The sequence below is a fragment of the Rattus rattus genome, chromosome 2 (assembly GCF_011064425.1).
Source record: "Rattus rattus isolate New Zealand chromosome 2, Rrattus_CSIRO_v1, whole genome shotgun sequence".
In the NCBI taxonomy this organism is placed as follows: Eukaryota; Metazoa; Chordata; class Mammalia; order Rodentia; family Muridae; genus Rattus; species Rattus rattus.
In genome coordinates, this window is record NC_046155.1 from 7,904,309 (window position 1) to 7,922,553 (window position 18,245).

The 18,245-nt window shown below is 45.7% G+C and overlaps 1 protein-coding gene across 2 annotated transcripts in view; it reads right to left on the reverse strand.

The window, feature by feature from the left end:
- Positions 1–18,245, reverse strand: part of Ap2a2 (adaptor related protein complex 2 subunit alpha 2) — a 72,940-nt gene that overhangs the window by 43,697 nt on the left and 10,998 nt on the right. For both annotated transcript variants that reach the window (XM_032891424.1, XM_032891423.1), the window contains exon 2: positions 1,985–2,053. In XM_032891424.1, coding sequence (XP_032747315.1) covers positions 1,985–2,053 — 69 coding nt within the window. The remainder of the gene's footprint in view (positions 1–1,984; positions 2,054–18,245) is intronic.

An 18,245-nucleotide genomic window follows, 5' to 3' on the forward strand; every position in this document is an offset into this window, starting at 1 on the left:
ACATAGGCTACTCTTCTAGAGGACCAAAGTTTGGGTCCCAAAACCCACATGTTAGCTTATAACCATTCGTAACTCTACTTCCAGGGAATCTGATGTCCCTCTTTTGGCCTCTGTGGGCACAAGGCATACAAATGCTACAGAAACATACATGCTGGCAAAATACCTATACACACGGGATAAAATAATAATTTTTCTTACTTCAACATTCAAACGTAATCCTTTCCACTTTGAGAGTCACAAACTCTGTATAAGCACATAGGTTAAAATGTACTGGGTGGGGGTTGGGGATTTAGCTCAGTGGTAGAGCGCTTGCCTAGGAAGCGCAAGGCCCTGGGTTCGGTCCCCAGCTCTAGGAAAAAAAAAAAAAATGTACTGGGTGCTTATCTTTTATCAAGCAAACAATATGCATTTCTTTATATAACACAGTTAGAATAGCAGACAAGGCCTTTCGCAGTGAGGGTCCAGAGCTGCCAGCATGTGGGAGCTGAACAGGTGGCTGTACCCAAGTCTGCCCAAGTCTGTCTGACTCAGCTGAGCAGGGTGACGTAAGACCCCAGAGGCGGGCCAGACTCCACAGCTGCCCAACGGGTTACAGGTGACCATGAGTCAGTATCTCTACCTAGGGCCTCCCTCCCCATTACGGTGCACGGGTATCCTCTGTAAGTCTTCAGCATTGAAACCTCATCATGGGGTCTGCATCTGGAACCCAGACCGCAGAGAAACAAATGGGCAGCCCCACTCCTTACAGAGCAATGAGTGAGAGACTACCAAAGTCAAGTCACAAGAAAGTCACTACATTCAAGTTCAGTGTCAGGACTTTCAGAGGCCTGCTTTAAGAAACTCAAATTTAACTTTCTGTCAGCTCAACAGCAAATATTTGACAAGTAATTGTTTAAATTTCACTAGTTTTCTCACTGCCCGACCATCCGGGAAATCCACCTTCAAGGCCTGAATCCCCCCCACCCCGAGATTCTAGAAGACCACAAGGCTAACTCTACTGACCACGCACCTCTTCTGAGGATGCAACCCAAGCTTCTCCTCTACTCACCATTTCTAGGAAACTCCAGCTGTTCTCGCAGTTCTCATGATATACTCAGCTTAGAGGGTTAGCGGGCTTTCCCAAGGGCCCTACGTGCAGGATTCTAAGCCTGTGCTGAGCAGGAACACACCTCTTCAGCAGAAGTCCGTGTAAAGACAGGTCTTTGCCTTCACCTGACAGGGCAGATACACTGGGGCTCTGCATAACACTTCAGATAAACAGCCACACGGGCACTGTGTAGTCAACAGACTTCAGCACCCTGCCCGGCGTGGTGCTGGGCAGCACTTTCTAGACAAGGCAGAGTCAGTGTTATTTCCAACCCTAAGGAAAGGTCAGCATGAAAGCTAAGAGGGGGCTGCCCAACCAATTCAACACAAGCTGCTCTCTACACCTATGTCCTCAGGGCTAGATTTACTAGACTAAGAACTTGATGGTTTTAGGAGGTTGTTTTTTGTTTGTTCATTTGTTTGTTTCTAAGTTAAAAGACTTTCTGTAATTACTACTTTTCTGGTGGTTGTGACAGAACTATCTGACAAAAGTGACTTAAGGAGGGTTATCTTCGGCTCATGGCTCAAGGGGTGCCCATCATGGTGAAGACATCAGCTGCAGGAACTTGAGGTCACATCCAGCCAGAAAACAAAAGACAGATGAACTCACGGACAGGCCTAAAGTTCACTTCTCTCCTATGCACACTGCTTATAGCAGGCTCACTAGGGCTGAGCTGCGAGCATCCCTGAGGCTGGAGGTGTGCTCAGCTTACTTTTCCCTTTTAATTTAGTCTAGGACACCTGAGCCCACAGGTGGTGCTTCACACATTCAGGGCATCTTCCTACTACAGCCATGTCCAGATGGATTTCAGGCAGCATTAGGCTGACGATGCTGACGATGAAGACTAACAAGTCATTACAAGGCCTTTAGTAGTTTGCAGAAAAGGTTAGCACTTACCTTTAAATTTTGATCTAATATTTGCCAGCTCCTTGTTTATCCTCTTTATTTCAGCTTCTTTACTTTTACCTAGGAGAAAAGAATATAAATACAATGTTTCATTGCCTCTAAAGAAGCACTCTTTCCTGCTGAGACCTACACTGAGAACTGATGACAGACTCATGGTTTTCAGTGGTGCTGGGGGAGGAACTACCAGCCACACGGATGATGTCCAATTACATGGTACAGCATCACAGCCAAAGCCTTAGGGTCTCCACTCAGCCTCAAAACTTGAAGACAGGAGGTAAAACCAAGGAAAGAAGCAAACCATTTCAAGACCAGCAGCAGGATCCGAGACCCTAGTAAACTGGTATAGGGTAGTCACAGCAAGGCAAGAACCCCATAAAGATAGTGATGAAGTAGGCTCACAGCACCTCCTGGGAGCAGCATCTCAGAGGGGTGCACTACACCTCCAGCTTAATTCTACCTACCTGTGTGCCACAGCTCTGAGAATGGAAAGCATCACATGATGCTCTAAGAGTTCTCCCCCAACCCTCCATGAGTCCTCAGCTATACATCCTGGATGCTGACTTCCATGAGCACCGAGAAAATAACAGTTTAACCCACAAGCGTCCAACTGTCTTCTCTCATGACACTCACTGCAAAGCCTAGCAAGTCTACCTCCAGTGCAAAATGAAGTTAGGAGAAATGGGAAAACAGCTACTTCATGACAGCCGAATTTCTACTACGTATGAGGGGAATTAACGAGGAACACACACCTTACTTACCAAATGAGCATGCTGTGTATTCAAACAAGTATTTATATGTGTAAATCACTCTTTGAAGCAGCAAGAAAAGCAATTTAAAGGGTCCATAGGCAACATGGTGGGTAGAGACCTCAATGCCCAAGACTGGGGATCTAAGATTGGCCCCTAGAACCCAGGATAAGGTAGAATCTTGTGAGAACTGACACCAGAGGTAACCTCTGGCCTCCACATGCACACACAATAATAATATAAATAAAATTCAAACTTTAAAAATAGCTTTGCCAGGCATGGTGGTACTCTGAACCCAGCACTCAGGAGGCAGAGGTAAAGCCAGACTGGCCTATTAGTGAGTCTATGTCTCAAAAAAACAAAACAAAACAAGACAGTGCCTTAACAACCAATAGCTGTTTAAAGACAAAGGGCCCTTCCTCTCTGGATGTGGGAGGCCATTGACAGGTTTCCCAAGCTCCAGTAAATGCTCCCACACCTATGTAACTGTTTGTCCCAGTTGTATGTGCAGACAAAAACATATACATAAAATTAAGCAAAAAGTTGTAAAGAAAAGGTTTAAACGGGCCTTCTGCATTAAAGTGAGAAAGGGAAGTGTTGGCGTGGAGGGGAACAGGAGGACGAGCTGAGGGTGGATATGACCAAAATACATTGAATTCATTCATGCATTTAATTATAATAAAAGATAATAAAAATATAAGTAAAAGGTAAAAATAAAATTAAAGTAAAAACAAAGGATCCTCTTAAGCTACTCCTGATATAACAGTTGTTCTTCCAAAAGGAACAAGCCATCTGCAACACAAAGCCATAGCACAGGCTGTCCCAGGCCCAAGGCTGGCAGAGCCAATACTGACTTAACTCACATCACACACTGCAGAGCCTGGCCTCACACTGCTGCTCGCTACCCAGCTTACCTGCTTCCCGGCAAGGCAGGCCAAGCGAGCGTCCCTTATCTCCTGGGAAGACTTGCTCATGAGCAGGGCTCACTATAGCTGAACTGAGAGCACTTCTGAGTCCAGTTCTACCCAGCGAGCTCTAGATGGACAGGTGAGAAGGACAGGAAACAGGATTCTACGCAGTTGGGGCAAAGGGCAGCAAGGTCTAGAGTCCAACAACCTCACATCACTGTCTCCAACCCTGATGGAGCAGGTCTTAGGACCCTGATTCCTATCTGCCACACCTGAGTAGCCGAAGGCTCCATCAGAGTGGACAGCGCAGGCACTGGGTTAGCTCTGGTGCTTCCTAAACTGCCAGGAAGAAGGTAAGAAGCTGCTTTTATTTCTGAAGTTTTCTTTAATCCTGTCTTTAGGAGATACAGTTCAAATTTATAATCCCAGTATTCAGGAGGCTGAGGCAGGACTGCTGTGAGTTGGAGGCTAGCCTGGGCTAACATGAGCAAAAAGGAAAAAGGAAAAAGGAAAAAAGGAGTTAAGAACTAAAAGCCAGGGGGTTGGGGATTTAGCTCAGTGGTAGAGCACTTGCCTAGCAAGCGCAAGGCCCTGGGTTCGGTCCCCAGCTCCAAAAAAAAGAAAAAAAGAATTAAAAGCCAGGGGGCTGGAGAGATGGCTCAGCGGTTAAGAGCACTGACTGCTCTTACAGAGGTCCTGAGTTCAATTCCCAGCAACCACATGGTGGCTCACAACCAACTGTAATGTGGTCATAGGCCCTCTTCTGGTGTCTGAAGACAGCTACAGTGTACTCACATAAAATAAAAAAAATTTAAAAAAAAAAAAAAAAAAAAAAAAAAAAAAAAAAAAAAAAAAAAAAAAAGAAGAAAAAAAAAAAAAAAAAAAAAAAAAAAAAAAAAAAAAAAAAAAAAAAAAAAAAAAAAAAAAAAAAAAAAAAAAAAAAAAAAAAAAAAAAAAAAAAAAAAAAAATAAAAAAAAAGTAAAAAAAAGCCAGGCTTGGTGGGACACACCCACCCTAGCCCTAGCACAGGCCTCATCGCCACATCTCCTTTGAGCATCAGGCTCTGACACATCCTGCTCTAAAGAGATATCAGGGTGTCCCCAGCCAGAGGCCCAGCCTTAGGAGGGAGGCTCTTGGAACACAAAGCTTCACCAAGGGCCACCAAAAAAAATGTGGGCTGTGGCTGTAAGTTCCTGTGGTGACAGGCGCATCTGTGCAAAGGAGCTGAGGAAATGGCGATCCGGGCAGCTCCTCCTTCCAGGCTGTGCCGGGCTGCATACCTGTGGGCTTCATTTCAGCAGAGCAGTCTGAAGGAAAAGGAGTGAGGGGAGGTGCAGCCCACCTGTGAGCCTACTTTTTAGCCAGAAGCAGCTCACCTGCTGCAGAGCTTGGAGAGGGCTGTGGGAAGCTTTGGTTTTTCTGGAGAGAATTAAAAATTTGCCCACGAATAAGAAATAAAAATAAATTTTCTTAAAAATGGAAGGGTCTGCTTAAATTGTTCTGCATATTATAAACTAAAACAGCTTTAACTTGTAAAGTATTTCATATTTTTTGCCACCACCACCCCTCCCTGCTGCTTTTGAGACAGGGTCTGACAAAGAATGTAGCCTCAACTAGCCTGGAACCCATGACAATCTTCTTTGCCTTAGCCATCAGCCACCATGCTTGGCTCTCACAACAAGACTGCCCCAAGGAAGACAAGGCAGGCAGGCAGGCAGGCAGGCAGGCAGGCAGGCAGGCAGACAGAGAGACAGACAGACAGGAAAGTTCAGGTGCTAACGAACATCTATCCTTTCAGCACTCAGGTCGGGAGACTGGGTCAGAGGAAGAGGTTTGCTTGGAATGGTGAAATCCTGAGTTCCATCTCCAGATCATAAAAGTGAATAGAGGGCTGGAGAGAGAGCTCCACAGTTGAGGGCACTGAGTGCTTTTCCAGAGGACCTGGATTCAATTCCCAGCATTCCATGGCAGCTCACAACCTCCAGATCCTGGGAATCTGATGCCCACTTCTGCCCTCTGCAGGCACTGCTTGTACATGAGCAGAAATACATACAGGTAAAACACCTATATGCATAAAAGGTAAAAATGGAAAAACTTTTTAAAAAGAGTAACAGTAAATGTAAAAATGTGAGCATAAAAACCTAAGTTCCATCCCCAGAATCTATAAGAAAAAGTCGGGTGGCACAGGCTTGTTAACCCAGACCTGGGAGAGGAAAAACAGATTCCTGAGGCTGCCAGTCAACCGGTCTAGCTTACTCAACCAACTCTAGGTCAAGGATCAGTCCCCGTCTCAAAGAAAGAAAAGGAAGGAAGGAAAGAGAATGCCAGTAGAAGATAGTCATGCTTTGAGCATATGCATGTACACACGTGTACACACACACACATTTTAAGTTTTAAAAATAGGAAAAGCTGAAGGACTCTGTGGACAATAGGAGCCTGGGGAAATCCTAGCCAAGCCCCAGAGCACGATGTTTAAAGGTCAGCACAGCGGCTTCTGTTTCGTGTGTGGGTGCTGTGTATGTTGTTTGTTGTTCTTTAGTTTCTCTAGACAGGGTCTCAAGTAGCCAAGGCTAGCATAGTGGAATGGGGAAATGCCTCAAATACAAAACAAAACAAAAACTGGGTGTGGTGACTTTCTGTGAGCTCAAGGCTAGCCTGGTCTACACAGCAAGTTCCGTCCAGAACTACATAGAAAGACATGTCTCAAAAAGAAAAAAAGTTCTACATGGAGCTTAAGACACTAAGCAGTGTTGAACATCAGAATGGTTATAATATATCTAAGATATTCAAGCAAAAGAAACAAGACATTGGGGCTTTATATCCAGCAAAGTTATCAGGTATAAATGTCATAAACCAACTACATAAAGTCCAGACCACCTTGCTCCCTAAATTCTTTGTGGATCACAAACTTCAGACATCCAGTCACATGAGGAACCACAGAAAACATCAACTATGAATATGAGGTGCATGCATGAGGTGTGCAGAGGAGCCTAAGTGGGGTGGGGGTGATTGCAAAAGTGGGCATAAGTGTTCAGGGACAGTCTAAGTGTACAGGATGGCAGTATGAAAGGGGAAGGCATGCATAAGTACAGAAACGTTATGTCCAGATAATGTAACAATGTAACAGTGTGCAACTGTGAAACACAGCTCACGCAGGAGCACAGTGGACACGCAGAAGACACGCAGAAGGGAGTTGCTTAGCCGTCACCCAGAGTGGCAGCACCTAACCTTAGGAGAATCATCACTCAGAAAGCCTGTTTCCTGACTCAGTAGTTCCCAGTGGGAAGGGAGACCTGTCCACCCAGAGGCCCACACCGTCCTGAAAGCAGGTCAGTCCTAACTCAAATGTAGTTGGTCCTGCAGCAGAGAAGCAGTGCACCCCAGGTGGCGATGACAGACACCCAGAGGTCGCAGACACACTTAGTAGACCTGGCCTTTCCAGTGTTTCTGATCTACCCTGACTCTGTTCTATGGGACTCTGGCCAAGCCATATCAGCCCCACCATCCTGCACGGCCCTCGGTCCTCCATTCACCTGGGTCTGCTCAAGGCACTCCCTATGGTGAACAAGAGTACATCTCTGTCTTCATCTGGGGCCTCCAATTCATCTGACCACAGCTTCCGCTACAGAAAACTCAAGTCTCTTCCAAGAACAAGGAATGAGCCTATTCACTTGCCACCACCAATGCACTCTAAGACCCTAACTACTCCTGTCCTCAGGCATCCCTGTCTGTCTGCAGCCTCACTGCCTCTTCCACTAGAGAGTGAGGCCCTCTCTCCTTTTCCTGGATCAGAGCCCAGTATCTGATGCCTCCCGGCACTGACAGACTGAGGAGCAGCAACGGATGGAGAATGCCTTCAGTGAGAGCGAGAGCAGGTCTACCTTCTGAGAAGCTCCCACATGAGGAGTAGCCATGAGCTCGGTGTGCATACAGACTACTGCTGCTCCACGATGGGCCATGTTTCCCAGCTAGGATTGCTCTAAGTCCCGTCTGACACAGAAGGCAGCATCATAGAATCCTATGTTACTGTGAGGTTAGCCCGCCTGAATGACACAGGCCATTAACACTGCCCTCCACAGGGTGGTACTTTTATTCACTTCACAGGGGTCACCAAATGTCCAACTCTGGAAATGCTAAAGAGGAATTCCCACCAGATGAAATGACACACGGGATTTAAAGTGCAGGTGGCACCAGCAGGCCTGCCTCTTTTGTCCAGATGTTTTACAGCTGGCATCTAACATATATTACAGATGTGCCACTGGACAGTATTACCTGGCCACGTTCCTTATTCATATCACACTTCTAACTCTTAGACAAAGGGCCTTATCTTGGGAAGAACAGATCTAGAAAAAAAATTAAAACAAAACAACAACAAAAAGCTAACGTGACAAAGATTCAGCTTGGACCAGATGTAGCAGCCTTTTAATTCCAGAACTCAGGAGGCAGAGGCAGGCAAAACTCTGTGCCTCTGAGGTCAGCCAGGGTTACAAAGTGAAACACTGTCCAAAAAAACAAAAACAAAAACATTTTTTAAAAAACTAGGTATAGCTCTTCAGCCATAGCAGCCACCTTCCAGTTAACTCACCAAAATGACGAACACAAACAGAGAGAAGCACTCGGTCTATGTTCTCTAGGCCTTTAGGAAACATGGAGTTGTTCCTTTGGCCACACGCATGCAAATCCCCAAGAAGGGTGCTACTGTAGACATCAAGGGAATGGGCACTGTTGGAAAAGGGATGCCCCATAAGTGTTACCATGGCAAAACCGGAAGTCTACAAAGTCACCCAGCATGCCGTGGGCATCACTGCAAACACGCAAGTTAAGCACATCAAACAGTCGAAGGGCAGAGACAGCTTCCTGAAGGAGGTGAAGGAGAACAATCAGAAGAAAAAGGAAGCCAAAGAAAAGGGCACCTGGGCTCAGCTGAGGTGCCCACCTGTGCCACCCAGAGAAGCGCACTTTGTGAGGACTAACAGAAGAAATGAGCCTCAGCAGCTGGAACCCATGCCATACGAATTCATGGCCTAATGGACAAAAATGAAATAAAGGACCCAGACTGAAAAAAACAAAAAACAAAAAACAAAACACCTAGATATAGGCAAGGGCAAGGGCTACTACCTATTCTGACTCTAGAAATCGATTTCAAAAAGGTAACCACCAACCTGAGTGACCAACCAGACTGTGTGAACCAGCCTGACAGTCTGAGATGTGGGATTCTGGTCTTAGCTACCTTAACTCTCTGAAATGCAACAGCAATTTCAGCATGGACTTCGGAGCGTCTGTGGCTAATAAGTGACCTAGCCTAGCTGCAGACATTGGCCAGGAACAAGCCATATTTTGCCTTAGTGAGTCTCAAAGAATGCACAGAATGGGGACAGGCTGGGACGGAGCACCTGGGAGAAAGCTCATTCCTCAGCAACTGAGTAGTTAATCATTCTTCTCTAGGGATCAGACGGATCCTGACAGGAACGGCCTGGATTACAAAACACCTGCCGAGGCTGGACATGTTGGCAGACACCTCTAATCCTAGCACTCAGGAGACTAAAAGCAGAAGGATCACAAGTTCATGGCCAGTCTGGGCTGTGCAGTAGGACCTTAAAGAAAGAGACACAAAGGCAGAGACACAGAGAGGTATAAAAACATGAACCTTTGACGTGTATAACGAAACTCTGTCTAAAGTGAAGAGTTTCAGTCAAATGTATGCTAAGACAGAAACTCCCTTCACTTTAGACTGTCCACATGAAGATAAGACTCTTACTAGGAATTGAAGGTGTTCACCACAATAGCCACTCACAACCCACCCACAAACTGCAAGACTCAGATTGCTGGAGTTGCCTACTCAGATCTTCTACTGACAAGACTGCCATTAGCCGGAATGCTCTGAGGAATATAATTTCAGATAATGGGCAGAAGGCAGTGAGTGGCCACAGGCTTGATATGGCTGTGCTCAGGAATGCCTCTCTGTAGTCTGTGTTAATGGGAAGGGGGGGCCCCTCTGATCAAAATCCACACCAATAAACCCAAGGAAAGGTACACAGACAACCTTATGGCACAGATCTGTGCTCCCGAGCACGGGAAGCTAAAGACTTGTGCAATTTAACAGCAGGGATAGAGTGGGCTTCGAAGGAAGGAGAAGAGGGGAGAGGAAGGAAGGCGAGGGGAAGAAAGAGATGGGAGGAGGGGAGGAAAGGGAAGGGAGGGGGAAATTTTACAGAAATTAAAAATTGTTCTGCTGATAAGTCCCACTGAGTAAACCCACGAGGCTCTGACACACTGGGCTGGACCATCTTTTTCAGCAGTTTTTTGGGATATGATTCACAAACCACACTGTTCACTCACATAAAACACGTACACAGTGGCTTCCAACATTCTCCTATCTGTCTGCCCTTTATCTTCCCAAACAAAACTCCATAACTATTGGCAGTCATTTACTAGCCCCTGACAACCTCAGCTTGCCTGTTGCCAGTCCATTTAAGTGGGAAAGTACAGTATGTATGATTAAAGTCTGGCTTCTTTCCTCAGCACAACACTGTCAAGCAGCAGCCTGCACAGCCATTTTTATTAGGGGCATCACTGTGCTCCATACTTTGTTACCTAGTGGTTTTGGGGTTCTTTCTACCTTGGGGCTATCAAGAATAACATCCTTGGGACAAGAGAGATGGCCCAGTGATAAATAGCACTTGTTTTCACAGAGGATCTAAGTTCAGCTCCCACATTCCCATGCTCACAAGGAGGCTCTCAATCATTCATTAACACCAGCTCGAGGGTAATAACACCTCTTTAGTCCTCTGAGGGTACCACGCATGCACAGGGTACACATACATACATGCAGTCTAAACAGTCATAGACATAAAACTAATAAATCTTTTTTAAAAACGTATGAGGCTAGAGAGATGACTCAAGAGTTAAGAACAGTTGTTCTTGCAGGACACAGGATCTGTTCCTAGCACCCACATGGTGGTTCACAACTGTCTGCAACTCCAATTCCAGAAGACCCAGTGCCCTTTTCTGATCTCCTCAGGCACTGCACATATAAGGTAAAGAGGCACACAGGCAGGCAAACTGCTCATACATATAAATGCTCATTCATAAAAATAAATTAAATAGATCTTTAAAAAAAAAAGTCAGGTGGTGGCACACAACTTTAATCCCAGCTCTCAGGAGGCAGAGGCAGGTGGATCTCTGTGAGTTTGAGGTCAGTCTGGTCCATAAATAGAGTTCCAGGACAGTCGCCAAGCTACACAGAGAAACCCTATCTTGAAAAAACAATAAATAAATAAATAAATAAATAAATAAATAAATAAATAAATAAATAAATAAATGCATACATACATACACACATACATAAATAAATAAATGCCTTAATAATTTAACATCCCACAGGCCAGCCAAGGCTACACAGTGAGACCCTGACTGTCACATTCACATGTAAGTTTCTGTATATACACATCCTTTCTCTTAGACACATGCCTCACAGAGACTTCGAAATCCTGGTCATATGGTGACCATATTTACGCTAAGCCACCCTCCCCACCCTAGACTAATAGCCAGTCAAGGAGGGAACTTAAGCCCTTGCAAAGGAGCCACAACCAATACATAGCTTGGTAAGTTAGGAGAATTTACCCCAGATACCTTTCGGACCCCAGAACTATCTTCATTCAGGTAAGTTGTGAGCCACAGGAACTAGGGTTTTTCATTCCTTCACTTTCAGGTGTGCGTACGTGCGCATATGTCTATGTGGATGTGCCTACCCATGTGTGCATGTAGAAGCTAGAGATTGCCCTCAGGTGACGCTCCTCAGGTACCATCACCTTGCCCTCACACACACACAAGGCTTCTCTGTGTAGACTAGGGTGTCCTGGAACACTGTGGTGGGTTGAATAAGTATGGCCCCATAGACTGTTTGAATGCTTCCCCCATAGAGAGTGACACTAGGAGGTGTGGCCTTGCTGGAGGAAGTGTGTCACTGTGGGGATGGGCTTTGAGGTCTCATATGCTCAAGCTAAGCCCAGAGTGGCACACAGTTTCCTTCTGTTTCCTGTGGATTAAGATATAGAACTCTCAGCTCCCTCCCAGCACCACTGTCTGTTGGTAAACGGCCGTGCTCCCGCCATGATGACAACAGACTAAACCTCTGGAGCTGTAAGCCAGCCCCAGTTAGATGTTTTCCTTTCTAAGAGTTGCCATGCTCATGGCGTCTCTTCATGGCAACAAAACCCTAAGACAGAAGCTGGTACCGGGAACTGGGTGTTGCTGTGACAGGCCTGACCGTGCTTTTGTTTGGAGGAGTGTGGATTTGGGGACTTGGGGTTAGGAAAGCCATGGAATGTTTTGAGTGCTGCTTAATGGGCTCTCCTAGTAGCACAGAAGAAAGTGGTGCTGAGGGAGATTTGAACCACGGGAGCCTAGCTCAAGAATTTTAGTATGCTGCCTAGAGATCATTCTTGTGATATTTTGGTGAAGAACGCGGCTGCTTTTTTACCTTGTGAGAAGAATCTGCCTGAAGCTAAAGTAAAGAGATCCAGACTAATTGCATTAGCAAAGGAAGTCTCAAAACAGTCTACTATTGACTGCGTGGGCTTACTGCTGTTCACTCTTATGAAGAACATTTTGATGAAAAGAGACAGAATGTGAAAGGAAAAATTCAAAATAAACGGATTAATGAGAAACAGGGCACTAAAAAAGTGGAATAGAGCCAAGTCCTGTGTTCAGAGATAAACATGTGATGAAATGGAATAAAGGGAGTGGCCTCAGGGGAGACTCCACCCAGCTCAGCTTCCATCTTGTGAAAAGGAATTAAAGAACAGCTTAGGTCCAGGCATAATAGTACACGCCTTTAACTCCAGCACTCAGGAGACAAAAGCACGCAGATCTCAGAGTTCAAGGTCAGTTTAGTATACACAGCAAACTCTAGAACAGCCAGCCTTCCTCCGCATGAAGGAAATCATTGAAAACAGAAAGCTCAAAAAAAAAAAAAAAAAAAAAAAAAAAAAAATCTCTGACTCAATAAAGGGGTTGGGGATTTGGCTCAGTGGTAGAGCGCTTGCCTAGGAAGCGCAAGGTCCTGGGTTCGGTCCCCAGCCCCGAAAAAAAAAGAGAAAAAAAAAAAAAAAAAACAGAAAGCTCAGGGTTGGGGATTTAGCTCGGGGGTAGGGGCACTTGCCAGCAAGGGAAAGGCCCGGGGTTCGGTCCCCAGCTCCGGGAAAAAAAAAAAAAAAAAAAAAACAGAAAGCTGCTGAAGATGTAATTGAAAGAGGGGGCCATGTTCCAGTCCCAGAAAGCAGCAGAACTTGGCAGCTTCAGTCATATAATTCTGTCAACAAGGAGAAAAGAAAGGGGTTATGGAATCTCCCTCCAAGATTAGGGAAAGCCACTGAGACCAGATGTAGGGCTGGGGTGTCCCTACATGGAGGCCCAGAAAGGTCGCTGTGTGAAGCTGTGAAGGTGATTCCTGGATTACCTTGGAAACCCCAAGAGGTCAGTCAGAGCCATGGGATACCTGCTGAGAAAAGCTGCTAACAGGAGTGGAACCAAAAGAAAAGTGTGTTACAGTCAAAGCTGAAATGAGTCGGAGATCTGAAGAGCATTTGATCTGAAGAGATCCAAGATGCAGAGCTTGGAGTTTGTCCAGTATTTCCTCACTGTGCTCCCTTCCCTATATTTTGGAACAGTAATGTATATCCTGTGCCATCATATGTTGGAAGTATGTGATTTTTTTAAATTTGATTTTACAGGGGATTACAGTTAAAGAGACTGCATGAATCTCAGAAGAGACTTTAAATTTTGGACTTTTAAAAACTGTTGAGGGCTGGAGAGCTGGCTCGGCAGTTAAAAGCACTGACTGCTCTTCTAGAGGTCCTGAGTTCAATTCCCAGCAACCACATGGTGGCTCACAACCATCTGTACTGGGATCTGATGCCATCTCTGCTGTGTCTGAGGACAGCTACAGTGTCTTTAAAAAAATTTCAAAAAATAAAAATTGTTGAGACTGTGATAGACTATGAGGACTTTGAAGTGGGACAAAATGCATTTTGCATTATTATGTTATGGCTATAAGCCGATAAGGGTCAGGGAGTGGAATGTGGTGGTTTGAATAGGTATAGCTCCCCAGGCTCAAGTGATCCAATGCTTCACCCACAGGGAGCGGCACTGTGGAAAATGTGGCCTTTAAAGAAGTGTGTCATTTGAAGGCAGATTTAAGGTCTCCTATGGCCCCAGATGTAGAACCCTCAGCTCCTTCTCCAGCACCATGTCTGCCTGTAGGCTGTCCTGTTTCCCTCCATGACAATAACGGACTAAATTTCTAAAACTGTAAGCCAGCTCCCAACTAAGTGTTTTCCTTTCTAAGAGTTGCCATGTTCATGCTGTCTCTTCACAGCACTAAAACCCTAAGATAAACTCCCTCTATAGAGATCCACCTGCCTCTCCCTCCCAAGTGCTGAGATTAAAGGTGTGGGCTAACACTTCCCAGCTTGGGGTTTTGTTTTGCCACTGTACCTTCAATTTTACCAAGTAGATTAGACTGTCAAGCCAGCAAGCCCCAGAAATCCTGGGTTTCCTCCTTCCAGCAAAGACTGTTGGCACTACAGTCAGGCATTGTGATACATTCCTTTAATCCCAGAACTCCAAAAGCAGAGGTAGGCAAATTTCTGTAAATTATACATACTGAGTCCTTGCTTGTCCCCTCCAAAAGGACAACATCACATCACATGCAATTTTTTTGTTTGGCTGATTGGAGGGAGGGGGTAGTTTTGAGAGCCCCTGGCTGGCCTGAACTCACTATGTAGACTAGGCTGGCCTCACACTCAAAGATTTGCCTACCTCTGTGTCTCCAGTGATGAGATCAAAGGCCTATTCCACCATTCCTGGCTTTATGAAGTTTTTTACACGGGTGCTGGGAGTTGAACTAAGGCTTCTGTGGAAGTACTTTATTAAGTGAGCATCTTCCAAGCCCCAATGATGCTTGGGTGTGCTATGGTTGTAAGTGGACCTGTCAGGAAGTGACTGAAGCCAACACGCCCAACACCTCTGCAGTCCCACCCATCCTCACTGTTCCTTAGATCAAAACTCTTGGAAGGGTTAAGTCAACTACTGTTGTCCCCTGAGCCACCCCACCAGACTTCCTCCCTGGTCTATGATCCTCTTCACCTCAACACACCTAGAACATCCTTAAAAGAAGGGGAAATGCTGCAGTCTGTGGCATCTGACTCTGGGCCCCAGCACTCAACAGCAGCAGTAGCCACAGCAGCTGCCTCACTGGCTCAGCCAGAGCAGGGAAATGCACAGAGCCTGCAGTAAAATGTAAGCTAGGATGGGGTCTCATTACTGTGAAGAGACACTGTGACCAAGGCAACTCTTATAAAGGACAACATTTAACTGGGGCTGGCCTATAAATCCAGAGCTTCAGCCCATCATCTTACGGTGGGAAGCATGGCAACATCCTGGCAGACATGGTGCTAGAGGAGCTGAGAGTTCTGCATCTTCATCTGAGGGCAGCCAGAAGAAGGCTCTGATTCCATAGTGTGTGGAATGTATGCATAGGAATCCTCAAAGCCTGCCAACACCATGATGGACTTCCTGCAACATGGCCACACCTACTCCAATAAGGCCATACCTCCTGACTGTGCTACTCCCTAAGGGGAAGCACCGAAACACAAGAATCTATGGGGGCCAAACCTATTCAAACCATCACAGGTGGCCAGAAGGATGAATCCATCTCTCCTGGGCCTGACCTCATGCCCTCCAGCTTTAAATGTCAACTGTAACAGCACCCTGTATTCCTATCTCCAGCCCAGACCTCCAAACTCCACTCTCTTGTAACAAATATCTCTCGAAAACCTACTGGTCATTAGCAGGGTCCACACTTATCCTCTCTCTTAAGGATCTAAGAAGACACAGAGATATGCTCTGCCTCCAGTCAAAGAGAGGGAACCCAGGCCTGCTATCTCCCTGAACTGAGCAGGAGATGGACTCTGTAAGAAAATCCTTGACTTGACAGGTGCTACCCCGGTTAACAGGAAGCCTCTCAGCTGCAAGAAGCCCACTGTGGCCCTCTTCTGGTAAGGACCCCACCTCAGACGAGAGCCAGGCATTGTGGCACACACCTGTAATTCCAGAACTTAATAAGTAGAGGCAGGAAGTGATGAGTTCAAGTCCAGTCTCCACTACACAGTAAGTTGGAGGTCAGCCTGGCCTACAAGACTCTTAAAAGGGGAGAGAAAAGAGTGAAATCAGCCCCAGGCCTAAGGCTACTCTGGTCCTTCCTTACCAGACCAAACTGCCCCCAAATGACCTGGCTTCAGCCCAGAACAAAGTTCTGTGATATTTATAGGCAAGATAATCACTCAAAACCAAGGTGGGACTCACAATGTCTAAACTGCAGGAAATGTCACCCTGTGGACAAAAAAACAGAAACAACTTATAAGGAGAAAGGAGTTCAACTAACAGGCATAGGCTGTTAGGCTGTGAATGGCAGAAGGTAGAACTGGGAGAGCACACGTGGTGCCCAGCATGTCAGCAAACCTAGCACCACAGGTCACAAGCTGGAAGAACAGCCCCAGGGACTTAGGCCAGTGGAGCAAACAGAAAGAAGACCATCCGTGAGGGCGGGGGGATCTCATGGGGCAACTAGTGTGTGTGAGAGGACAGACACGAGTTTCAAACCGATGAACACTACAGCTATTGTTTGAATCTGAGATGTCCCCCAAAGCCATAAAGGCTTCTTCCCCAGCCTGGAGCTCCTGGGAGGTCATAAGTGGACGCAAAGTATAAAAAGTAGAACACAGGGCAGGTCTCTGGGTCTGGGGCTTGCTCTCCTAAGAGACTATGGACCCCATTCTCTTCTACCTCTTTCACTTCCTGGGGCTTAGTTAAGTGATTCTGCTCTATGTGTTCCCTCCATGAAGGGATGTCCTGTCACCTTTGCCATGCCACAGACCACAAACAATAGGACCAACCCCTCATAGACTGCAAACTCCAAAGTTATGAGAAAAATCAACTTTTTCTCTGTTTAAGTAGATCATCTCATCTGTCTTGCAGACTTCAGAACTATAAGTCCACTGGTCTAAAAAGCTCAAATCTCAAGGATAAGAAACTTTAACAGAATAAATCAAACTGCCTAAAAGCATCACTAGCACAGGAACAATACCAGAGAGACACAGAGGCGCTATAAAGATGACAGCAGATCCCATACGGGTACCAGAGACAGGATGTGCCAGCCCAGAAGCAGACCCACACAGAAACAAGTCTATTGTTTCATATAGTACGTATGAGCAAAAAGGGGGGAGAGAATGAATGTGTACACATGGGGGGGGGCTGCCATGGAGGCCGGAGAGGATGCCTGATTCCCTGGAGCTGAAATTACAAGCATTCTGGGCGACCTAACATGAGTGCGAGGAACTGAACTCTGGTCCTCTGCAAAAGCAAGTGCTTGTATCCAGCAATCAATCTCTCCGGTCTCTACTTCAAACAATTTTAAAAGCTGGGGCATCAGCCAGGCAGTGGTGGCACATGACTTTAATTCCAGGAGAGAGATGCAGGTGGTTCTCTAAATCGAAGGCCAACCTGGTCTAGAGATTGAATTCTAGGACAGCTAGGGCTGCACAGAGAAATCCTGTCTCCAAAAACAAAAAACAAAAACAAAAACAAAAAACAAAACTGGGGAGTCCATAGTCAAGAGAGCAGGCATCTGACCAGGGCCTGATCTCAGGGTGTAATGTGACAGGGCAGAATGGTGTCACGGTAGATCTAGGCCAGGTATGGGCCCATAACTTTAATCCAAGCACTAGGGAGGTAGAACAAGCAATCTTTGTGTAAGGCTAACCTGGTCTACATAGAGCGCCCCAGGCTAGTAGGGGTTGCAAAGTGTAACCTACAACAAAAAATTATTTTTAGATGGGTGTGGTGATACACACCTTTAATCCCAGCACTCAAGAGGCAAAGGCATCAGACCTCTGTGAGTTTCAGGCCAGCCTGGTCTATGTAGCAAGTTCCACAACATCCAGGGCTATGCAAAGAAACTGTCTCAAAATCCAAAAAAAAAATAAAATAAAATAAAATAATTTTATGGTGGGGCAGTGGTGGCTCATGCCTTTAATCCCAACATTCATGAGACAGAGGCAGGCAAATTTCTGTGAGTTTGAGGCCAGCATGGTCTATAGACCTAGTTCCTGGATAACCAGGGCTACACAGAGAAACTGTCTTGAAAAACCAAAATAACAATAATAATAATTCTATGTATTTATTTAGTGTTGCTATTAAAGGTGTGTCACCATCCTGACTAATTAAAAAAAAAAATGCCATCCAGTGCCCATGCACACTCACAATCTAGAAAAAAAAAGAAATCTGAACTATACACCACACTCAGAACACTCAAGAATGATGCTATAGGGCTGGAGAGGTGGCTCAACGGCTAAGAGCACTGACTGCTCTTCCAGAGGTCCTGAGTTCAATTCCCAGCAAGGACACGGTGGCTCACAACCATCTGTAATGAGATCCGATGCCCTCTTCTGGTGTGTGTGAGAACAGCTACAGTGTACTCACATATATAAAATAAATAAATCTTTTTTTAAAAATGCTGTTGTATCAAAATCATAACA